The sequence below is a fragment of the Moschus berezovskii genome, chromosome 17 (genome assembly GCF_049115385.1).
Source record: "Moschus berezovskii isolate FMDL1 chromosome 17, NW_MosBer_1.0, whole genome shotgun sequence".
Classification (NCBI taxonomy): Eukaryota; Metazoa; Chordata; class Mammalia; order Artiodactyla; family Moschidae; genus Moschus; species Moschus berezovskii.
In genome coordinates this window covers 50,096,371-50,120,317 of record NC_142476.1, presented here as the reverse complement: position 1 = coordinate 50,120,317, position 23,947 = coordinate 50,096,371, and the positions used below count along the sequence as shown (strand labels likewise).

At 51.7% G+C, this 23,947-nt stretch overlaps 2 protein-coding genes across 7 annotated transcripts; one reads left to right on the top strand and one right to left on the bottom strand.

Annotated features, from left to right (window-relative positions):
* Positions 1–528: 528 nt before the first annotated feature.
* On the top strand, positions 529–6,268 carry MAD2L2 (mitotic arrest deficient 2 like 2). The gene is made up of 9 exons (XM_055419574.2): positions 529–682; positions 1,116–1,167; positions 1,274–1,392; positions 2,724–2,795; positions 3,377–3,477; positions 4,279–4,373; positions 4,696–4,769; positions 5,209–5,301; positions 5,519–6,268. The coding sequence occupies exons 2-9, from the start codon at positions 1,128–1,130 to the stop codon at positions 5,558–5,560; spliced, it is 636 nt and encodes a 211-aa protein (XP_055275549.1). The 5' UTR covers positions 529–682; positions 1,116–1,127; the 3' UTR covers positions 5,561–6,268.
* FBXO6 (F-box protein 6) lies at positions 6,198–22,917 on the bottom strand. 6 transcript variants are annotated; one of them, XM_055419570.2, is made up of 7 exons: positions 22,773–22,917; positions 20,100–20,246; positions 10,465–10,759; positions 8,255–8,381; positions 7,642–7,737; positions 6,589–6,724; positions 6,198–6,371 (listed from the first exon to the last, which is right to left on the bottom strand). In XM_055419570.2, exons 3-7 carry the CDS (start codon positions 10,727–10,729, stop codon positions 6,198–6,200), a joined length of 798 nt encoding a protein of 265 aa, XP_055275545.1. In that variant the 5' UTR covers positions 10,730–10,759; positions 20,100–20,246; positions 22,773–22,917. The 6 variants fall into 6 exon arrangements, with proteins under 6 accessions (XP_055275545.1, XP_055275543.1, XP_055275542.1 ...); XM_055419568.2 differs by lacking the exon at positions 22,773–22,917 and adding an exon at positions 22,591–22,715; XM_055419567.2 differs by lacking the exon at positions 22,773–22,917 and adding an exon at positions 22,568–22,698.
* Between the last annotated feature and the right edge of the window lie 1,030 nt (positions 22,918–23,947).

Genomic DNA, 23,947 nt, shown 5'->3' with positions numbered 1-23,947 from the left:
CTGGGAAACGGCTCTGTAAACGTCAGCTATTGTTACGATGCATATCCCGGGAGGTTTTTTCTTCTTGGAAGGTAAAGACTGGCTGCACTTAGGCTCCAGATGAGGGTGAGAACGGGGACGTCCCAGGTGCTCGCCGGCCCTCCCCTATCCCCGCCCCAGAGCCGGCGGATTCGCTTTCGGTTGGGCAGCTGAGGTTCCGGGGATGGTGACTTTGGAGCTAGCGGTAGATGTCGCTGTCCAGAGTGCCCGTCTGTGACCTCCAGTGAATCTCACCAGCAACACCTACCCGCCCTCGTCCCTTACGTCCTAAAGCGAGAGAAATGCCCTGAGGAGGAAAATGTGTTGCGATCCGATGTGGAGACCAAAGTTGTGGGTTTTTTTTTTTTTTCGCGCCCACCTTTAATTGAAAGGAAGCTGCGTGGCGCAGCATCAGCCGACTTGAGATTACTTTGGCGCCCGGACAGGGCCCACCCCTCTGACAGCCCCTCCCTCCCGCACCCGTGGTTGGCTGAGCGGGGAGTGGGCGTGGCCGGAGGCCGGCGTTAGGACCCGGCGGAGCGCCGCGGACGTCACGGAGCGGCGCCCCGGCCGCGGGTTGAGCGGGAGGCGCGCGGGAGTAACCCGGTCGGTGGTCTCCCTCCCTGGGGGCCGAGCCCCTAGCCGGGAATCGAGGCCGGAGCCGGTACGGGGAGAGAGGGGAGGGGCGGGATTCTCGCAGGGGAGGAATCCAGCCTCGCAGGGGGTGAAGTCTTAATTCCAGCCTAGTTTCCCTTTCCGCGTGTCCAGTTTTACGTTCCCGGCCCTGCGCATCCAGTTGTTCCCTCTGGCTGCTGCCGTGCCCTTTTATGCGGGCACAACTCTGGCCTTTTCTAGCGCCACGAGACTGCAGGCCGAAGCGGCCAGCGCACGGAGGCTGATCGGAGGCGTTAGGCTGCCTCCCAGCTCTAACACCTGCGTGGGGCGGGGGAGGGGGGTGTTTTCCCAGCTGCTCTGGTTCTAGAAGGGACGGGCAGTCCTGCCCGGGTTCCCTCCCAGGTCGAGGGGCGGGGCTCTGGGAGTGGGCGGGCCCTGCGGCTGCCTGGGCCTCTGGAACTAGCTCTTGCCCCACCCCCCAGGTGTCGGGAAGGATGACCACGCTCACGCGACAGGACCTCAACTTTGGTCAAGGTAGGGAGGCTGGACCTGCGGACCTGGGGCAGGGGGCGAGGGAGGGCCAGGGCTGGCGGGCGCCCCCCCCACCTCACGAGCGCACTGGGTTCTGCCCCCGTCTCAGTGGTGGCCGATGTGCTCTGCGAGTTCCTGGAGGTGGCGGTGCACCTGATCCTCTACGTGCGTGAGGTCTACCCGGTGGGCATCTTCCAGAAGCGTAAAAAGTACAACGTGCCTGTCCAGGTGAGCCCCCACAGCTAGGTTGGGTGCACTGGGTCACCGCCGAATCACAGAGTGGATGGAGGGGTTTTTTAACTCTCTTCCACCTTCAGGCTCAGCGCCCTCATTCCCCAGCGGCCTGACCTTGCCTTCTAGTTCACAGAAGCAGCTAATAGCTCCACAACCTCCCATCCCTCACTGCCGTGGCATCTCCTTCCCTCCCCTCTGAACTGGGAATTCCCCTTGCCAGAAGTTAGGGACCAGGTCCTCTGATTAGAGTCCCCCCGCCCCCCCATCTTTGATTTTTTAAAGGTCTCCTGAAGCTGATGAATGGTTAATTTGGAGGGGATTCCTATAAACTCAGGCACCTTCTCTCTTCCCTCATTTACCCTAATTGTAACAGTTTGTTTTAGATTAAAAGGCAGAGGAAACAGTAAATACATGTGACTTCTAGCTTCTAAAAGTTCTAGCCCCTTAGAAAGCACTCAGTAAATATTAGAACAAATGACTGAACACTGGAAGGTCATGGAAGCTTAAAAGATATGGGTGGGGGGTGGGAAACAAAAAGCAAGCAAAAAGATATACAGGGAAAATGAGAAAAAAGAATCAAAACTTACTGAGTACCCACTGTGTAGCATGCTTCCCTGGTGGCTCAGTGGTAAAGAATCCACTTGCCAATGCAGGAGATCCGGGTTCAATCCCTGGGTCCGGAAGATCCCTGGAGAAGGAAATGGGAACCCACTCCAATATTCTTGCTTGGAGAAGCAAGAGGAGCTGCTCCTCCAAGAAGAGGAGGAGAAGATAGAGGAGCCTGGTGGGCTCCAGCCCATAGGGTCGCAAGAGTCAGACCCAACTTAACAAGTAAACAATACTGTGTACTAGGTACTTGTCTCACTTAATCCTCCCTTTTTCTTTTTAAATGAGATCTTCCACAGATAAAGTAAGGAAAGGAGTTAAGCCTGAGGCCACTCAGGTCCTTAGTTCCAGATTCTTAATGCTTGAAAATGGATTAAATTCCTGAATCCCTTCTCTGGAAAAATGCCTGTATGCTCAACCCCCACAATTTAGAGACATCTTAGACTCTGGAGGAGCTCAGTGGCCCCGCATTAGGAACTCCTAATGCTGTATTAAATGCTAATGTTGGGACTGAATTCTTAGGATCTTCTAACTTCTTCCCCTCTGTGGATAGTTCAGTTCTCAGCCTCATGATGGGTAGTCTGGCTCCTGGTGGGGAGCCCTAGGGAATAGCTGGGCCTTTCTCCAAAGATAGGCAGGGCCTTGGACAGCTGGAGAGGGTGTCAGGGGTCCCCCCTCAGTGCTGCAACCTCACCAGCCATTGTGGGGGTTGTGTGTAGATGTCCTGTCACCCGGAGCTGAACCAGTATATCCAGGACACATTGCACTGCGTCAAGCCGCTCCTGGAGAAGGTGAGAACACCAGGCCCCCAGCCTACCCTGCCTCCAGTGCCCCTCCATGCCCCAGGATGGGGCAATGCTGGGACCCTTTCGGGTCCACATGACTAATAACACCCAGAAGCCTATTCCCTGCTCTCTGGAGACCACCCTTGCCCAGGGACAGGCCCCAGGGCATGTGGGTATGTTCAAGGCATGCTGGGCCTGGAGCCTTGGTTTGTGGAATTCACTGAGTGGGGCCTGCCTTGAGGGCTTTGGGTCCTTCTTCCGTGTTCCTTTATCTCCCTCTGCCCCAAGTTCTGTCTGGGCTTGGCCCCTCAGGGATTCCTCCCTCTATCTGTTCTGCTCCCTGAGACATCCTAGCATCACAATGGGACCCAGCATCCTTTCCTCTCCGTGGGTACCACTAGGGTGCCTGCTCAACTTCTCAAACCTCTTTCTGGGATCCCAGGGACTCTGGGCCTGGAAGCTGAGCAGGACTGCAAGTGTCTTTCCCAACCTTCCCTGGGCAGGGAGCAGGTGGCAGGGAGGGGAATGGGCGGGGGAGAGGGGAGGCGGGGACCCAGCTCTGGAGGAGGGGGTTCTTGTCCTTGCAGAATGATGTGGAGAAAGTGGTGGTGGTAATTTTGGACAAGGAGCACCGCCCAGTGGAGAAATTTGTCTTTGAAATCACCCAGCCCCCGCTGCTGTCCATCAGGTGCGCTGCCTTGTTCCCCATCCACAGGCTCCCTAGCAGTACCCCTACTCTAACCCCTTTAAGGCAAGCCCTGAATGCCTTGCTAAAGGCCTGGGAGGACACATGGTGAGGTGTTCCACCCTAACGAGGCCTGTTAGTGGCCGAGGCACAGCTGTCCACCCAGCAGTCTCTGTGGATGTCACACAGGTTACACAGAAAACCCTCCTGTATCACACCTGGAAAATCACGGCATTGGCAAATGGCTGGTCCCAAGCTCATTTTATAGATGCAGAAATCAATCAACTGTGTCCTGGTTCTCAGATGATCTTGACCTGGTCACCCAGAGCCAGGACACAGACCCAGTTTCCTGACTTCCCAGTTAAGCATCCAGTCCATAGTCAACTAGAAGTTGACCTTGGGTGGCTGTGTTGGGCTGGTCAGCTGCCGACTTCCTGTGGTAAGGTCAGGACACTAGAATCTGTCCCTACTTGCTGTGTGGCCTCAAGCAAGCCCTGTCCCTTCCTGGCCTGGTGTCCTGGTTCTCAGACTGGGCTGCACATTAGAACCACCTACTAGGGTTCCTTATGCTCACAAACCACCCCCCCCCGCCCCACCGCGCCAATTCTGACTTAATTAGCCTGGGATGGGATGAGGCTTTGGTTTTAAACTCCCCAGAGGATTTTAACCATGTAGAATCAAGTAGGCAGGCCCCCAGAAGCACCAGGCCCTCTGTACCCCCGGGCTGCTTCCAGGGTTGATTGCCTGCCAGTGGGAGGGGGGATACCCATGTGCTGGGAGACCCTCCTCCTCTCTCCTTCCCAGCTCCGACTCCCTGTTGTCTCACGTGGAGCAGCTGCTCCGAGCCTTCATCCTAAAGATCAGTGTGTGTGATGCTGTTCTGGACCACAACCCCCCAGGTGTGTTCTTCCCCACCCCTTCTTCCCTGGGCATTTCCATGGCTCCGTGTTGGCCTGTGTCCTTGGGTCCCTACTTCGCTGCACCAAGCCTCCTCTCTTCCTTCCTGCCTTTTAGAACCCCTCTTAAGAACCCTCCTGCTCAAGGAGGCCTCCCTGATTGACCCCACCTGGGGTTAAGTCTCCCTGTTGAGTGTCTTATCTGAGCACTGGGTTCACACTCTGCTCTGTGGGGCTGCTGTGCCAGTTAGGCCGTGTGGGGAAAGGCTGTGTCCAGTGGCAGGCATGGGGTGGCCCAGGCTCAACTGAACTCTGGCCTCTTTAGGCTGTACCTTCACCGTCTTAGTGCACACGAGAGAAGCTGCCACTCGCAACATGGAGAAGATCCAGGTCATCAAGGTGAGATGGGACTGGTGTGGGAAGTTGGGAAGCGCTGAGAATCAGGGTTCTGTGCGAGCAGGGGTGTTGCCCCAGCAGGGCACTCATCACACTGCTTATGGAAGCGCCTGGCATCAGCTCTGTGGTCACCACCTTGTCAGCGCCCCACCTGGGCACTCAGCTCTGAGAGGAGGGCGAGCCACCCGCTCAGTGGAGGGGAGCCTCGATCCAGTTTCCGAACTGGTGTTTGGGGCATGTTGAGTCACTGGGGCTCCCAGGCCAGCTCAGATCTACAGACTAGGCCTTTCTGGCGGGGGAACCTGGGAATCTGCACAATTCCCTGGTGGCTCTGATGCTTCCTGATGTCTGAGGATGCCAGTTCTGGAAGGGGAGCGGGGAGCAAAGTGAAGGTGGGCAGCGAGCCGGCCCCCTGCCATCCTTCCCTTGGTCTCCTCCCCAGGACTTCCCCTGGATCCTGGCAGACGAGCAGGACGTCCACATGCATGACCCCCGACTGATACCTCTAAAGACCATGACATCAGACATCTTAAAGGTGAGCCGCTTGGGGCCCCTGTGCTGAGGCCTCACCAGAGGGCTTGTGGACAAAGGCGCAGGGGAAATGACAGGGCATGCCTGGCATAAGGCTCCCAATCCCCTCTTAACCCCTGGCAGTGGCCACACAGCCCCACCCTGGGCGGAGACCCCATGGGTTCCCCAAAGGAGGTGCCCTGGTTGTCCGTCTGACTATGGTGTCTGTTCCTGTCTATCAGATGCAGCTCTATGTAGAAGAGCGGGCACATAAAAGCAGCTGAGGGTGCACCTGCCCTCCCCCGTACGCCCCAGGAAAGCCACGACTGTCGGACTTTGGGGGCCCAGCCTTGGGCTGTGCTGCAGGGCCACCCTGATTCCAAGTGCTCTTATCGTCTGTGTATGGACCACCCCGTCTCCAGCCCTGGGCTGCTCAGGCCTGGTTGCCTTCGTGGAGGAATCGCTCCCTTCTCCACCAGGAGGGCAGGGAAGAGTGCTGGGACCTCAGTTTCTTAGCCTTCTGGGATTCGGCCGGCCAACGCTGTCTGTCTGAAATGCTGTGCTGTGAGTCGTTTCAATAAAGAGCCCCCAGGGCTGAGCCAGGCTGTCACTACCTGGAGGGAAGGGGCTGCTTCTCTGCCCAAGTGCCAAGGACCTTATAGCCCCACCCCTGGCCACAGCCCCAGGCGAGTTTTGCTGAAAACATTTATTACAACAAAAAGTCAGAGCTATGTGACAGTAAGCCCCAGGTCAGAGCTGGGGCTGCCCCGTACAGGCTCAGTTCTTGCCTGCAGGGGACCTTTGGCACTTGGCTGGCCCAGGCAGAGGACGGATGGCTGGCTGTCAGAGGACAGTCAGAGATGGCTTGTGGAGATGGAGTGCGGAGGGCAGGTGGGGTGCCTCCTCTGGCCCCTGCAAGGTCTAGGGCTGCGCCATGGCAGGGGGCGGGTTCCTGGTCACCCTGTGGCTGATGATGACGCTGCTGTTGGTGACGCGGGGCCCATACCAGCCTGCCCAGAACTGGGTGTCCTTGCCCCCGTGCTGAAAGAGGATGTGGCGGACGCCTGGAGGGTAATCCGAGAAGGTGTGGGAAACCTGGGGGGAGGGGAGAGAGTGCAATCACTAGGACTGGAGAGGGGATGAGAAGGGAAGGGAAGGGTGGAGCCAGGTCCTGCAAAGGAAAGCCTACGGGCCAGAAGGCAGGAGCTCCAGGCAGTGGACTGGGGCATTCCGGGCCCTGGGGCTGCCCAATTTCCTGCCATCCTGGCCCTGGGAGAAGCAGGTGGCTAGGGGCAAGCAGGTGAGGCCTCACCTCTGTCCACTTGGCATCGTTCCACTGGTGGATGGTCACGGGCGGGGGCTCGAAGGAGGCCAGGACGAGGTAGTCGGCCGAGGCCAGGTGTACTCGGATGCGGTAGGTGCAGCCACAGTCTGCTCTAGCGGCAAACCTGTGGGAAGGCGGGGCTCAGGACTGGGGACCCAAGACAGAGGCGGCCCTGGAAGCAGGCAAGCAGCAGGCCCATTAACTGGGGCCCTGAGTTTCATTGCCCTGCTCTGCCCATGAGGCCCAGGTGGCTGTGGTGCTCCCTGTGCCCCACTGTGCCTGTGGGAATACAGTCTGCTCTGGGTCTCAATAAGCCCAGCTGAGAAAAGGGGCAACAACCTTCTTAGGTGTTCCAGTGGAGATTTCAACATAATCTTCTTTTTTTCAACCTAAAAAGTGACAGGCTGTCTACAGAGATAAAGGCCTGGGCTGTCAGATGTGTGTCACCTGTACATTTTAATGGAGGTTTGGGAGGGACGGCCTGTATGATGGGGCTGGCACAGAGCTCAGCCTCTGGTCAGCCCCACTGCACCCTCTGAAACCTCCGTAGCTCTGCACACCTCAAACCCCACCCTCCACCCTCAGATTGGTGGGCCTGGCTGGCACTGAGGCTCAGCTTCTGCCCTGAGCCAGGCCAGAGCCTTGCAAAGCACTGGGCACAGAGTAGGAGTTTGGGATAGAGTCGTGGGATAAACAGTTAAAGGGGCAGGGGCGGCAGACAGGCAAGGAGGCATGTGAGTATCTGTGAGGTCCAAGAAGGCTGGGTTCTGGTGTCTTTTGCTCCCTTGCTTGTTTGTGATAACGTATCTGTAGGCCTCAGTCTCCCCTTCTGTAAACTGGGGTTAACATCTGCTGGTGCAGGGCAGTGGTGGTGGTGGGAGGCAGGTGTTGAATGAGTAAGTGCTGGCTCTGTCAACAGGAAGGAAGGCAGCCCATGCCCCAGGACACTACTGGGTTCAGCGGGCACTCCCTACAGGAGACCTCAAGAAGAGAAGAGGGAGGGCTGCGGAGTGTGGGACTCAGGTGGGGGCCCCCACTTACCAGTCCTTAACCACGATATCCGGCCGGAACTTGTCCAGTAGCTCCTCCCAGTAGCCCTCGGCTTTGAGGTCTATAAGCTGGGACTTGAGACACATGCTGGGGAGCAGAGGGAAAGGCATGTGTGTGCAGGCATGGCCTGGACCCAGTCGGGTAGTTCAAGGGGCCCAGCAGTCCCCGCTCGATCACTGCGGGCCAGTTACTGCCGCTGTGGACTCTGGCTCCTGCTTCCTGGCAGCCCCGTGGGGAACATGCAGGGAGCCTGACTCACTTATGTTGGGCTGCATCCATCCCAGTCCTTAGGCCCAGTCTCCTAGCACCCTAAGGAGGGCACCTGTAAACTCAGGTGCCTAGACTGGGGACAGCCTGTACTGCCCCTGACTTAGCCTCACCACCCAAACAGGCTCCCTGCCTCCTCAAACCGCTGTCCACCCCTGCTGTCTCTTAACATGCTGCTGAGTTGACTCCTGCTCTAGGCAGCAGTAGACCCTGAGCTGGTTTTGGGAACCCCCTTCCTGTAGCTTCATAGGCAGGCCCTCACTTAGGCCTTGGGATTTGGCAGAAGGTGTCTGGACCCTTCTCCCTCCACACAGCTTCTCCGCTCAGTTTGTCTTACTCATAGGACGTGACAAAGTACTTCTTGACTTTGGAGTCAGGAAAGTCTGTGCCATGTGCTCCGGGGAGGCTCTCCACCTTCCACTGGTCCCCTCCGTTGGAGTCAATTTTCCAAGATCTCATATCCTCTAGGAAAAACAGAAGCCCCAGTGAGATCCCTTGTGTGAATGCTCAGCCTGGCCCTCTCCACTTGGTCTTGGGAGGCGGGGCAGGGGTTGGGGAGGCTCAGATCTCAAGGCATGCCCCCCATGCCACTTTGAGGCCACCCTGCAAAGACCCATCCCCCACTGCTCCACATTCCGACCTGTGCCCATCGCGCAGCAGTCTGATCCGGGACCCTCCCCTCCCACTTTCCCACTTTGTTTCTGACTGGCTAAATTCCTGATGTGAAGCTGGGGGCAAAAAGAAAAAGAGTATAAGCAGAAATTCTAAACCAAACTTTCCTCACTTCCATATTGCTGGGAGGGCTCTGGGAAATATCCAAGTTTCAGTTCTCAAACCACTGAATAATGCAGAGCCCGTGAGGGTAATTCTGTTCTGAACGGTTAGTGTGAGTTCATCCCACCTCAGACCACTTTCTGGCAGTCCCCCGATGTTGACGTGTGGGAGGTCAACTACGTAACTGAGATCCGAGGGGGTGTGCTGGTGGGTGGGGGGAACCTGCTGCCCTGGGCAGCAGGGAGGACTGGGGGGCCAGGCATCCTCTGCGTTGGTGCCGTGTAGTAACCCCGTATTTGCGGACAGGTTCCCCACCAGGTTGGCAGAGTAGCTTTGGAGGCATAAGGCTGTCCTTGCTGTCCTTTCTCCCCCAAAACAGTGATTCCTCTCCAGGCTTTCCAGAACAATCACCAGGGGAGCTTTTCCAAATTACTCCTTTGTTCCCTCTACTAGGACTTCCCTGTAGCTCATATGGTAAAGAATCTGCCTACAGTGCAGGAGACCTGGGTTCGATCCCTGGGTCAGGAAGATCCTCTGGAGAAGGGAATGGCAACCCACTCCAGTATTCTTGCCTGGAGAATCCCATGGACAGAGGGGCCTGGGGAGCTATAGTCCACGGGGTTGCAGAGTCGGACACAACTAAGTGACTAACGCTACTGCACCACTCCCTCTACGAGGAGCCCACATCTATCCCCCAGGTTCCCTGGGGGCCCCCCAGCAGAGAGCCAGAAGAATTCAGAAATCCAGGAGCTGGGCTAGTGCCCAGGGCAGGCCCACAGGGAGAGCTGAGCAAGGCTGGGTGGCTGGCTCTGCAGGGCTGGATGAGCCAAGCTGGTGGCCTGGACCTGCTGGGCAGCTTCTGAGCAGAATTTGGGGCAGGCCAGGAGACTGAGTGGGGTGCTGTCTATGGGGCCTGAGGACCTTTAGTAGTCAGGACCAGACTCCAGAAGCTAGGTAGTTCTAGATCTTTGGGCAAGACACTCATCTTGGGGGGGCCTCATACTCCCCACCTATAAAATGGAGCCTACCTTTCTTCTTTGGCTAACCTGCATGATGCCCATGAGAATAAAGAGAGAAAACAATCCTGAAAAGGGTTCTAAGCGTACAGACTAGGCCTCTTGATTAGTTGCTGCTATATCCCAGCAGGAAGCATGATGCCTGATACAAAATGAAGATGCTAATGAAGGGAAAAAAAATATAAACAAACCCTGGCAAATAGAATGTAAGCAAAACTGGAGCCTCAAACTATGTGACCGTAGTCTTCTCAAATTCCTCATTTTCCTCTTCTGTATCATGAGGTGACAGGAGGATAATGATTCTGACCAGATACATAGCCAGCTTGCACTTAGCCCTTAGGCAGCAAAGTCTGAACTAGATGGGAAGGGGGACCAGGTGTATGCTCATTCATTCAACCAATGTGTCCCGAGCACTTGCTATGTGGGCACGGGGTGCCAAGTGGTGAGATCTGTCAGGCTCCAGGAACTTGAAATTTGTAGCAGGGGGAAAAAAAACCAAGAGATTGAGTAATTCTAGGTTATGACCAGTGCAATGAAGGAAGGAAATGGGGCGAAGTGACAGAGGTGGGGGGCACTGTTTTCAGATGCAGGATCAGGGCACATCTCTGAACTGAGGTCTGATGGATGAGAAGGACCAAGGGAGCGTGACAGGTGTTGGGGCGGGAAGGGGGGGTGAAGGAATGGTCTAGGTAGTGTGGGAACAGCAAGTGCAAAGGTCCTGAGGTTCAGGAAAGGGAGGGAAGCAGTGCCCGCTCACCTTCGGCACATGGGTTGCGTAGCAGGTTCCTGCGGAGACTGCACAGAAAGTAGAAGACCTTCCAGTCGGCCACAGGCTGGTCCCAGTCCTCGGTGACATAGCCCTCCCGCAGGCACTTGCGCTTCCAGAGGGACACGAGGTCAATGAGGTCGCGCCAGAGGCAGCACACGAGGCGGCAGTTCCGCAGCAGCTGGCGGGCAGGCACGTGCGTGAACACTTCCAGCAGGATATTCTCGGGAAGCTGGTTGATGCTGACCAGGGCCATGGCTGCGGGGGGTGAGGTGCACACACAGGCCTATGGGAAGCAACAGTGGTCATGAGCTCCGACCAAGAAGGTGGACTCCACAGATCCCCAGGGACCCAGCCAGGAACCATCTGAACCCCCTCTAGCACATGGTGGGCTTCCCAGGTGGCTCAGTGGTGAAGAATCCACCTGCCAATGCAGGAAATGCAGGAGACATGGGTTTGGGTCAGGAAGATCCCCCAGAGAAGGAAATTGGAACCACTCCAATATTCTTGCCTGGGAAATCCCAGGGACGGAGGAGTCTGATGGGCTACAGTCTACGGGGTTGCAAAGAGTCGGACACGACTGAGCGACTGAGTATGAACATTAATATATGGTGGACCCTCACAATAAAGTGGTCACGTGTTATGCACATTTGAAAGAGTGCAATAATAATATTGATAAAGTCTTCAGGGACAAATTTTTTAAGAGGCTCCATCCCCCTATTAAAAATTAATGGCTTAATTTTTAGTTGGTGGGCCTGATGAACTGTAAGAGTTTGCCAAGACCATGCTGTTGTCTGGTAAGCTCAGCAAAAGCTTTCAGTGATATTTTAATGCTTTGAATTCACCGTTAGAACATAAAATCTTTATCGCATCCACAGACTAGCTCACAACTTAAGTGATGGGCTAGTCCTGAGGTAACAAACTTCTTCTCCGCAAATTGTTCACTTTAGCCTGGAGAACGAATGTGATAAAATATCCCCCTGAGGAGGTTCCCCCCGCCTACCCCCGGCCCCGACAGTTCTGGCTTGGGCTTCAGGTCACTCTGAAATGCCCAGAAACTGAAAAGCAGATTGAGGGTGAAGATGCAAGATTGCTTGTGTTTTAGTTGTGGCCTTCAGTGACTATCTGGGAAGACTGTTGTCTAGTTGCTAAGTCATGTCCAGCTCTTTGTGACCCCGTGGATTGCAGTGCACCAGGCTTCCCTGTCCCGGGAAGGTCGTCCCCTCCACTGCCCCAAATGGAGGTAGTAGCTGTCCTGACCTCAAAATGGCTGGGAGGACTAAGCGGGTACAAGTAAAGTATTGAGCACAAGGCTGGTGGAGAAATGCTCCACAGCATCATTAACTCTTTTGTTCTTGTTTAGTTGTTTAGTCATGTCCGACTCTTTCGTGACCCCATGGACTGTAGCCCACCAGGTTCTTCTGTCCATGGGAGTCTCCATGCAAGAATATTGGATTGGGTAGCCATTTCCTTCTCCAGAGGATCTTTCGAACCCAAGAATTGAATCTAGATCTCCTGCATTGCAGATTCTTTACCAATGAGTCACCAGGGAAGCCCTGAATTGCACAGGGTTTTGGGAAAATTAGAGTGGTGTCACCACCTTGGCCTGAATCTTGCCTGGGGGGATCGTGGTTATCCAGATATCTAAGGGGATTCCCTCAGCAGGTGGGGGTGGGGTGGGCCTGTAGCCACTATTACTCAGGGCCTTATCTGCTTACGGTGTGGGGAGGGAATAGTCTCCTCCCACATGTAGGACACTGGGGAGACTTCTCATTTTTCATTGTGACTTTGGCCAAAAAAGCAGTTGTTAACCTAAAACAATAAAACAGTCAGATATTTTACCAGCAAAAGATTTATTTGGGAGTGGCAAAGAACTGCTTCCCTGGTGACTCGGATGGTAAACTATTTGCCTGCAATGTGGGAGACCCAAGTTCAATCCCTTGGTCAGGAAGATCCTCTGGAGGAGGGCATGTCAACCCTCTCCAGTATTCTTGCCTGGAACAGTCCGTGGACAGAGGAGCCTGGTGGGCTACAGTATATGGAGTCACAAAGAGTCGGACACGACTGAGAGACTAACACTAACGCTGGCAAAGAACTGCAATTTGGGACATACAACTAGTGAAACACTCGTCAATCTTCTTAAGCAAAGGAGAAAGTGGAAGTTCCTCAGTCATGTCGGACTGTGACCTCAAGGACTGTAGAGTCCATGGAATTCTCCAGGCCAGAATACTGGAGTGGAGAGCCGTTCCCTTCTCCAGGGCATGGTCCCAACCCAGAACCCAGATCTCCTGCATTGCAGGCGGATTCTTTACCAGCTGAGCCACAAGGGAAGCCCAAGCAGAGGAGAGGGAACTCTTTTATAGAAGAGACATGGAAGTCGGGAGGGACAGTTATAAAGCTTGCTGGAGGAAACTGGGAGTTCCAAATATGGTGACTTTTCAATGGCTGAGTTGTGACAGTCTCCCATTGGCTAAGCTGTTGCCAGGAAAGGAGAAAAATTTTCTTCCTTCTCCTGGTGCTAGTAGTGTTTCTTCCTGCTGGAGATCTTTATTGATTCTTCCTGTTGGGATGTGTATTGACTGTCAAGTACTCCCCTTTCTGTCCTCCCTAGTCCATTTCAGTAAAGTTTCCCTTGATTAATTTTCACATTTCTCCCTTTTGATTAAGATCTTTCTCCAAGAGCATCCTTGATCAAGACTCAGGGTTTTTTGTTTAACTAGTATTCAATCACCTTTTGTCTCTGGATGCCAGGAAGGCCCTTCCTGAGTGTCTTGTCCTATGTCAGAGTGAAAGTGGACATATTGGAAACCCACTGTGGTCACATTTAAGTATCAAGGAGGGGTGGGCAGGAGGAGATCTCTCAGGAATTTCCCATCTAAAAGTCTGTATAAGTGTGAATATAGCAATTTGTTGCTAAGTCGTTTCAGTTGTGTCCAACTCTTGTGACCCTATGGACTGTAGCCCACAAGGCTCCTCTGTCCATGGGATTCTTCTGGCAAGAATACTAGAGTGGGTTGCCCTGCCCTCCTCCAGGGGATCCTCCCCACCCAGGGATTGAACCTGAATCTCTTTTGTCTCCCGCATTGGCAGGCGAGTTCTTTACCACTAGTGCCAACTGGGAAGCAAAGTTATGCTCAAAACTGAAGGAATTAACAGGAACTTTGGAATGACACAATGTAGGAATAAACATGGAGTAATTAGACAGTATTGTTATCCCCAAAGAAACTCTTTGGAATCAGACGTTTCATCAGCGATACAGATTGTAGGTTGCAAATGCAGAGACTGAATTTGGCTAAGAATCCAGGGTCAGTTTTATAGTCTAGATGAAAGACAGCCACATCTGTGAATACTGAACCTTCTAACAGGCCTTGTCCAGACCTCTGGGGCAAGCCGCCTCATTGGATGTCACCTGCTTCAATTCCAGGAAGTCTTCACCTTCAGGTCACCAGATGGTGTGCAGGTCCAGTCAGGGTCTGGAGCTTTCTTTAGATGCGTCACATGAATCCAAGGGTCTGTTCTCTGGAGTCTGGCAGCACAAGGGGAGGTTAGCAGCAGCTGGGGCCTTTCCAGGGTGGCTGAAGAGAGTCCTTCTTGAGGTGTCTTTTCCAATAGATGAAATCTCTAGGTTGAAAGGTGTGATACTTAAGGTCTTCATCTCCCAAGAGCACACTATGAAGAAGATTTTATAATAAAGGTTTAATTGCTTCCATTAAAAATAACAATGCTCTGGTAGAGCAATCTTCTTCATAGTAGCTCAGCTGGTAAAAAATCTGCAGGCAATGCAGAAGACCCTGATTTGATTCCTGGGTTGGGAAGATCCCCTGAAAAAGGGACAGGCTACCCACTCCAGTATTCTTGGGCTTCCCTGCTGGCTCAGATGGTAAAGAGTCTGCCTGCAGTGCGGGAGACCTGGGTTTGATCCCTGGGTTGGGAAGATCCCCTCAAGGAAGGCATGGCAACCCACTCCAGTATTCCAGTAGCTGATGTAGATAAATTTTTGTTTCTCTGAGCTCCTTGGGGAGTTCAAATGGTAAAGAATCTGCCTGCAATGCAGGAGATCTGCATTCGATCCTTGGGTCGGGAAGATCCCCTGGAGAAGGAAATGGCAACCCACTCCAGTATTCTTGCCTGGAGAATCCCATGGACAGAGGAGCCTAAAGGGCTATAGTTCATAGGGTCACAAAGAGTTGGACACAACTGAGTGACTAACACATACAATATTAAAATATATCTCTTTTTATCAGCTGTGGGGACTTCCACAGTGACCCAGTGGTAAAGAATTCGCCTGCAATGCAGGAGATATGGGAGACAGAGGATTGATCCCTGGGTTGGGAAGATCCCCTGGAGGAGGGAACAGCAACCCACTCCAGGATTCTTGCCTGGAAAATCCTAAGGACAGGAGAATCTAGCAGGCTAGAGTCCAGGGGGTCGCATGTTATCCCAAAGTCATAGGCTGCTTCAAAGGCATACTGACTCTCAGTATAAATGTAAGCAGTTTTGCCTTGGCTAAACTTAGAAGCCTCCAAGAGAACATATAATTCAGTCTGTAGGGTAATTAAGCCATAGGTAAAGATGTTGCAAGGAGATCAAACCAGTCAATCCTAAAGGAAATCAACCCTGAATATTCCCTGGAAGGACTGATGCTGAAGCTAATACTTTGGCTACCTAATGCAAAGACCCTGTTGCTGGGAAAGATTGGTGGCAGGAGAAGAGGGTGAGAGAGGATGAGATGGCTGGATGGCATCACCGACTCAATGGACATGTGTTTGAACAAACTCCAGGAGACAGTGAAGGACAGGGAAGCCTGGTGTGCTGCAGCCCATGGGGTGGCAAAGAGTCGGACAGGATTTAGCCACTGAACTATGAACAAAGGTGTTGCTTCAACAATATCAAAAGGGGTTGTAATAGCATACACAGAACAGTATTTACCATTTTCTCCCTTTAAATAAGTACCATCAGTAAACCATGAAAAATATGCATTGGTTAGAGGCATCTCCTCTAAATGATTACGTGCCGTCAAAGAGTGACCTGTGAGGGTCAGGCAGTGCTGACGGGTTTCGTGGTGAAGGAGGGGAGAAGAGCAGCTGGGCTGAAGTTAGTAAATGTGAAAGGGTTATGCGGGTAGCAGTCAGGAAAAGGATTTCATATGAGGTGAGGCAACTGACTGAAAAATGTTTAGTGGATGAGAATTCAGGAGGGCTTCTACTACCTGGGGTACAAATGTGGTTGAATAGGATCCCATGGTTATCTCTTCAGTGGCCTTAACCAGAGGGCAGTGGCAGGAATGGCTGAGGCATGGGTGGGGAGAGGTATTCCTGCACCACAGGGTACAGGTGTTGGCTACAAAACCCTACAGGTTGATGATGGTCCCCATGTTTTTGGGTGAGTGCTCTGAGGACAGTCCCTGCCTTCTCATATACAAAGAGGAAAAAGGGAATCTGGTGATTAGGATGTTTAGGGGCAGGTGGTCTCATTAAGATTTTCTTTAAGTCTTCAAAAGCTGTATCATCTTGACCTCTCCAATTAACGGAGTCAACTTTACTGGTTTTTAATAAATCACGTAAGGGCTGAGCCATAGAGAGAAATTTGGAATCTGATTTCAACAGTAAGTAGAGAGCTGAGAAAGCCGCATGACTGGTGCTTAGGTTTTGATTTGGGGAAGTTCAGGATGTCATGGAGCCTGTTGCGCGAGTGTGTTAAGTCACTTCAGTCTTGTCCGACTCCTCACAACCCTATGGGCCGTACCCTGCCAGGCTCCTTTGTCCAGGGGAAGAACACTGGAGTGGGTTGCCATGCCCTCCTCCAGGGGACCTTCCCAACCCAGGGATTGAACTTAGCCATCTCTTCCATCTCCTGATTTGCAGGTGGGCTCTTTATCACCAGTGCCACCTAAGAAGCCCATTATGGAGCCTATTTGGATCCAAACATAGTCCCTGTTCTGAGATCACGTGTTCTAGATATCAAAGCTGAGTTTGAGCTAGGTGCAGTTTTTCTTTCGAAACTTTATGTCTCAAAGTTTTATCAGGTGGATGCTGTATTCCTGTGAGGAGGTTTGAGAAGGAGAGTACAAGATAAAGTCATCTATGTATTTTAACAAAGCAGAATCTGTAGAAAACTTTATATCATCTAAATCAGCTTTCAAGATATGTGAAAAGTTAAGGACTTTCTGTGAAATCCTGGGGCATCACTGTACAGGTGTATTGTTGTCCATTCCAGGTGAGGCAAAAAGATTATTCGTTAGTTTTATCAACGTGAGTACTGAAAAATACACTGCATAGATCAGCTGCAGTGAAAAATCTGCTCCCACAGGGAACAGAGGTCAGTAGCATGTGAGGGTGAGGAACAACTGGGTGTTGAGAGATGACAGTGTTTGATGCTTGGAGGTCCTGGACAAGCCATCTTCAGCACCTGGGTTTTACCCCTCGGGTATAACAGGGGTATTACAGGGACTGTTTCAATGGATAACGAGACCATGAGCTTTGAAATCTTCTATTATGGGCTTTACACCTTCAAGGGCTTTTTTACTTACAGACTATTGATTAATTTTGGAGAGAGTTTAGAGGGATCTATTTGAATCTTAATGGGAGGTACATTGTGAATTTTGCCAGTATCAGTTTGAGATTTGGCCCTTAAGGAGGGTGGTAGTTGATTCATCAGGGACAAACAATTGGTATTTCCAGAATCAGCCCCTGTAGTGTCAGACACAGAACAAACAGAAGATGTCAAAAGGTCTTTTCATTTACCTGGTTGGCTATTTTGATGGCTACTGTCAAATTATTTCCTCCTTTTGGAAGGAAGAAATTCTGGTATAATACTCTTCCAAGAAGCCTTAACCTAATAATGAATGGAGTTGGAGGAGCTAAGAGAATCGGTGTGTGTCTCTCAAAGGGCCCAAACAAAAGGGAGAAGGCTTGGAGACAGGAGCCTGTTGAGGGTTATTAGAGATCCCCTATCTGAACTTTATTAGTTCTCTGCAGTGGGGTTGAGCACCAAGAGTGTGGCTCTGCTCTCAGTAAGGACAGAAATTCCTTCCTAAACTGGAGAGATGTTTCTTCGAGCTAATGAACAGGGAGGATTGGGAAGAGTCCCTGTAATTCTCGGAGTCCTCTCACTGGGCATTAGGAGGACATTGGAAAGGCTGATAAGAGACTTGATGAGAAGACTGAAAACTCCTGAAATGTTTAAATTGGTAAAAATCTTTTTTCTGATACCCTGATTCTCTGCAAAACCAGAAACTAGAAGGTTTTTGATCTGTTTAGGGACCTTCACTTGCTGGAGCTGAAGATGAAGAATTCTACAGGTCTTTCTTTCTGGTGGTTCATTTATGGAGCAAGTAATCTGATTTACCAAATGAATCTAAGAGTGGACACAGTTTCCCATTCCATCCTCATGCTTTTAACGAAAAGAAAAAGATCCCAGTTTAGTCCATTAATAAACATGGAAGTAATGGTTACCCAAGGAGACTCAACATCTGAAGGAAGTTGAATATTTCTTTAAGAATAACCTGAAATCATATAAATGCTCAGGGATTGCTTTATTCCTCCAGAGCACCAGAAACGCTTCTAATGAGCAGCCACTGTTTAAAAACAACTGGGCTATGATGATCTTTTACTTTTATCTAGTTTGTTTCACTTTTTCTATTTCATATTCAGTGTTCCCATTTCATTTAGTTTATGTTCTCCAATTTCTCCATCTCTTTTTTTCTGACGTTCTTTCTCAAGCCTTTATAAAGTGTAGTAGAAAAGCTTTTGTATACATATACAAATATGTATTATGTATATTTTAGAAAACTTATGAATTTTTGCCTAACTAAAAAATTTATGACATTTTGATTCCACTTAGTATGCGGAGAAGGCAATGGCACCCTACTCCAGTACTCTTGCCTGGAAAACCCCATGGGCGAAGGAGCCTGGTGGGCTGCAGTCAATGGGATCGCTAAGAGTCAGACACGACTGAGCGACTTCACTTTCACTTTTCACTTTCATGCACTAGAGAAGGAAATGGCAACCCACTCCAGTGTTCTTGCCTGGAGAATCCCAGGGACGGGGGAGCCTGGTGGGCTGCTGTCTATGGGGTTGCACAGAGTCGGACATGACTGAAGCGACTTAGCAGCAGCAGCAGCAGACTTAGGATGAATAGAATGCTAGATTTTTAATTAAAAAATAGATTTGCAACAAGCAACAAAGGTTTAAGGTATAGTATAGTGAACTATAGTCAATATCTTGTAATAACACATGATGGAAAATAATTTCAAAAATAATATAAGTATTTGTATAACTGAACCAACTTGTTGTGCACCTGAAACACTGTAAGTCAACTATACGTCAGTAAAATACATATATTTAAAAAAAATTAACCTTAGGTCGATTAGACTAATCATGAACAGAATAATCATCAGATTTCTGTGTGTAAGGCTGCATTTTCTTCCAATCAACAGGCTTAGGAAAAGCTACTGTCATTGCTCAGTGGAGGTTTTCAATGAGTGTTCTAGCCTCTTGCCAAAAGGGAGGGGTTTGCTCTACTAAAACCCTTCCAGAATGTCCCCAAGGGACTTTCATCCAGTGTTTACTTGACACTCACCAACAAGCACGTGGACTGATATAAATCTGAGAAACCAGACTGGCAGGTTTGAAAAACTATTAATTTCTACAGCAAATCTACAGGGGATCCTCAGTTACTTTAGGAAATGCTTTAACTATGGCTCACAATTGGTCCAGGGAACATAGGTAATCTGGGGTTTATTTCAATCCTCAGAAGATTAACTTTAAGGAACACGTTCCGATAGGTTCAGAGCAAGGGAGCACTGGGGAGCCAGCATCCACAGACGAAGAAGAGCGGGTAGGGGAAAAAAGACCTCAGAAACTGTTTTGTCTTTAATGTTTGCTTCAGTTACTTTGAACAATTTTAAGAAAGGAAATTTGGGGAGTTCAAAAGTTTCCTACGTTGGTCACTGATGTTCTAAATTACATCTGTTTCAGTTAGTCCATTTAGTTAAAAATGCTTATAAGGAGAGAGAGACAGCAGGTGTTTTTTTTTTTAACATAAAATTGCCTCGGGTCCCTGAAAAGGGGAGCACCCTCAAAACATTTTTATATAACCAGGATCCCATTTTTCAGGGCTTTTTCTCTGGAGCTAAAGGATCATTCTTAAACAGCCCCCAGCCCAAATATCAGCACAGTTTCAATAGGAAAAGCCTGGTTCCAAAAGTAGTCAGACTGGAAGCTAGCACAGTTCCACTAGGAACAGTCTGATTTCAACATGGAGTGAGGCCTAAGAGCTAACCAAGTATTCACAGACAAACAAGGCCTTAATGAAAAAGGATGGTGCTTTCAAACTGATTCCAAATAAAGCCTGTGTGTTAGTTGCTCAGCCGTGTCCGACTCTGCCACCCCATGAGCTGTAGCCCGCCACACTTCTCTGTCCATGGGATTTTCCAGGCAAGAATACTGGAGTGGGTTGCCATTTTCTTCTCCAGGGCGTCTTCCTGACCCGGGGATAGAACCCGGGGCTCCTGTATTACAGGCGGATGCTTTACCGTCTGAAACTACTAGGGAAGCCCCCCCAAAAAGCCTGGAGAGCTTCAAGACGCAGAAAAAGTGGAGCTCAGATCCAGGAGAAAAACTTACCCTCAAACTGCCAGGTTGGCAAGAAAGCAGTGAGTCCAGTGGGTTCTGTGAGTTGCGGCACTTCTTTGCTCACCAGCCTTGGAGTTGTTGGAAGGTCTTCTCTGGATCTCCGTGAAACCTCCGTGGAAACCTCTGTGTAAAGTTAACCTAAAACAGTAAAATGGTCACTTTTTTACTAGCAAAACCGGTTTATTTTGGAGCAGCAAAGAACTGCAATTCAGGCTATGCAACTTCAGCAAACCACTTACAAGTCCTACTCAGTAAAGGAGAAGGGACTCTTTTTATAGAGGAGAAGGGAAAGTTGGGTGGGGCTGTTATAAACAAAAAAATTCACTGGAAGATACTAGGAATTGGAAGCATAATGGCTTCTCATTGGTTGGGTTGTCAGTCTCTCATTGGCTGAGCTGTTGCCAAGCGAGGAGAAGATCTTTTTTGCTTTCTCTTTGCAGTAGTATTGTCACTTTCTGCCAGAAGTGCCCAGTATGCCTCTTGATGCTGGGATGGTACTATCAGTTTCCCTTTAATAATTTTCACACAGTTCACAGTCTTCTCAACACATTCATCCCATAAAAAAATGAGGGTGGGCACACTGGCACCTACCCAAGGAGAAGCATTTTACCATTACCAGAGAAAAAGATAAACAGATAAATAAGGTACTTGTCCCCGGGTTGAGAAGATCCCCTGGAGTAGGAAATGGCAACCCACTCCAGTATTCTTGCTTGGTAAATCCCATGGACAGCAGCCTGATGGGCTACAGTCCATGGGGTCGCAAAGAGGTGGACATAACTTAGTGACTAAACCACCACCACAACGTACATGTAGCTCCTGCAAGGACTCACCTTCTCTCTGCTTCCTCCTCCCTCTGGGAAGCCAAAGTGTCCTCCTGAGCTAGCCCCTGCCCTGCGGGGCCACTCCCTAGACCTCTACCCTGGTTTCCTGGATGCAGGGAGGGAGATGGGCCCCCACCTGGACAGAGACTATTGAAACTCTAGCCTCGAGCCTGGCTCCTATGGTCCCCTGGTCCCTTGGGGAGTGATGGAAAAATACTCCTTGTGGCCAGGTCTTCCCATTTTTCAGGAGAAATTTTAAACATTTTTTTAAAAACATGAAATCTGTTGATTTTTAAGTTGGTAACTTCTAAAAGCATTGTCTAGACCAAGTAAAAGTCCCTGGGCTCCAAGTTCAGTTCAGTTCATTCGCTCAGTTGTGTCCAACTCTTTGCGACCCCATGAACTGCAGCATGCCAGGCCTCCCTGTCCATCACCAATTCCCGGAGTTTACCCAAACTCATGTCCGTTGAGTCAGTGATGCCATCCAACCATCTCATCCTCTGTCCTCCTCTTCTCCTCCCGCCCTCAATCTTTCCCAGCATCAGGGTCTTTTCAAATGAGTCAGCTCTTCCCATCAGGTGGCCAAAGTATTGGAGTTTCAGCTTCAACATGAGTCCTTCCAATGAACACCCAGGACTGATCTCCTTTAGGATGGACTGGTTGGATCTCCAAGTTAGAGGTGTCTTAACCTGTGGTCCAAAGTCTGGTCCCATGATATTGGACTTCCCAGGTGGCTCAGACAGTAAAGAATCTGCCTGCAATGCAGGAGACCCAGGTTCCATTTCTGGGTCGGGAAGATCCCTGAAGAGGGAAATGGCAACCCACTCCAGTATTCTTGCCTGGAGAATCCCATGGACAGAGGAGACTGGTGGGCTACAGTCCATGGGGTTGCAAAGAGTTGGACATGCCTGAGCAACTAACAACATCAGGTGACACTATCGGTAAAGAACCTGCCTGCCAAAGCAGGAGACATAAAAGACTCGGGTTCGATCCCTGGGTCAAGAAGATCCCCTGAGGGGAGGGCATGGCAACCCACGTTATTACTGGACCCCATCCCCAAAGTCTGACTACAGAGAGGGTAGCGGGGGCTGGGGGTGGGTGAAGGTCATCCTGGGGCACTCTTAAGTGGAAACGTCTACATCAGGGCTACGAAGCAGCCTTTCGCACCTATTGGGCTTCCTGCGTACCAGTCCAGAAGCCACACACTAGCCTTTTCTCCATAGACTCTCCCAAGAACTCCTTGAGACCCTGTTGCTAAGTCCATTTCCGAAAACGGAAGCTGAGGCTGGGGTAAGTTCGGCCTCGTCTCAGGCGCCGCGGGCGTGACGGTGCCCAGAGTCCCTAGACTGTCTCCTGGCCAGGGCGCTGCTCTGGAGGCGAGGCGGGAGTGGCCCCGGAAGCCGAGGATGCTCCGGGACAGCCGGGCCCGGAGGCGAGGGATTCCGCGCCGCGGCGACCAGACCCCGGCGATTGGCGCCGCCCCCGCCACGCCCGGAAGCGGCGCCCTCCGTCCCTCTCCGCCTGCCGCGGGTGTCGGCCCGCCAGTGCCGGCGTCCCCGGGCTCGGTCAACGTTGGGAGGCCCGGAGACGCGCAGCGCCTGACATCCAAGCCCCCTCCCGCGCCTGTCGCCCCCCTACCCGTTCCCCGGCTGTGCTGAGACCTGCGCGCGGGGCGGCGCGCTCCGCGGGACCGGAGCTCGGGATCCGCCTGGAGCTGGCGGCCTCCTAGGCGCAGTGCGCTCTCGCCCCGCCCCGCGCCTGCGTCACCGCGCCGCGCGCCGGCCGCCTCCCTCTGGGCTGCTCCCGAGACCTCGCCAACCCTGCGCCGGAACCCTTCACCCACCGTGTGCCAGGGAGGCTGGGGTTCTCAGGGCCGGGGCCGCGTCAGGGGAGCTCCAGACCTCAAGCGTCCCCTTCTGGGCGGCGGGCGGGTCAGCGGCGGGGACCGACCTTCTCTCTCCTTCCGGGGAAGCCGGAGCCGCCTCCTGACCCAGCTCCTCCCCTCTGGGGCCACTCCTTAGACATCTCCCCGGGATCCCTGGACCTCGGGAGCGAAGTGGGTCTGGAGGGAGGCTGCTGAAACTGGCCTTGAGCTTGGCTCCTACCATCTCTCGGGCAGTCCTCAATTAACTCAAAGGTAAAATCAGCTCCGTGTTTTTTATTTTTTTTAGGATTAAGTTAATTCCTTTTTCTATTCCGGGCTTACCTTGTGGCTCAGCTGGTAAAGAATCCGCCTGCAGTGCGGGAGACCTGAGTTTGATTCCTGGGTTGGGAAGATCTCCTGGAGAAGGGAAAGGCTAGCCACTCCAGTATTCTGGTCTAGAGATTTCCATGGACTGTATAGTCCATGGGGTCGCAGAGAGTCGGACACGACTGAACGACCTTCATTTTCTCTATTCAATAAATAATTAGCAAGCACCTACTTCAGGGGCTTCCCAGGTGGCTCAGTGGTAAAGAATCAGACCCGGGTTAGATCCCTGGGTTGGGAAGATCCCCTGAAAGAGGGCGTGGCAACCCACTCCAGTATTCTTGCCTGGGAAATCCCGTGGACAGAGAAGCCTAGGTGCTGCAGTCCATGGGGTCTCAAAAGAGTCGGGCATGACTGAGCAACTGAAAAAGCAACACTTCAGATAATTACAAAGGGTCATAAAGACCATGCACTGCCCAGGGGTGCCTGACCCAGGCTAGGCTGTTAATTCAGGGCTGTGTCTCCTCCAAGACAGAGTGTTCTTTGCTGCAGGGCTTGCACCTGCTCAGAAGTCCCCTTGAGCAACAAAATACAAAGAAACTATAAGAGACTGAAAATAACTACCTGCAGGCTAAGTTGGGGGAAATTTATGGACTAGAGAACAAAAGACGAAAAACCCAGTTGTCACTTATGAAGAGCTGGGAGCAAAAGCAAATACTACGGATGCCCCCTTACACACACCACCACCAAAGGGGTAGGCAGACTACCTAGGCCACCCCTCCAGCCCAAGCCCTGGAACACACCCCTAACAACCCTACCCTCACCCTATG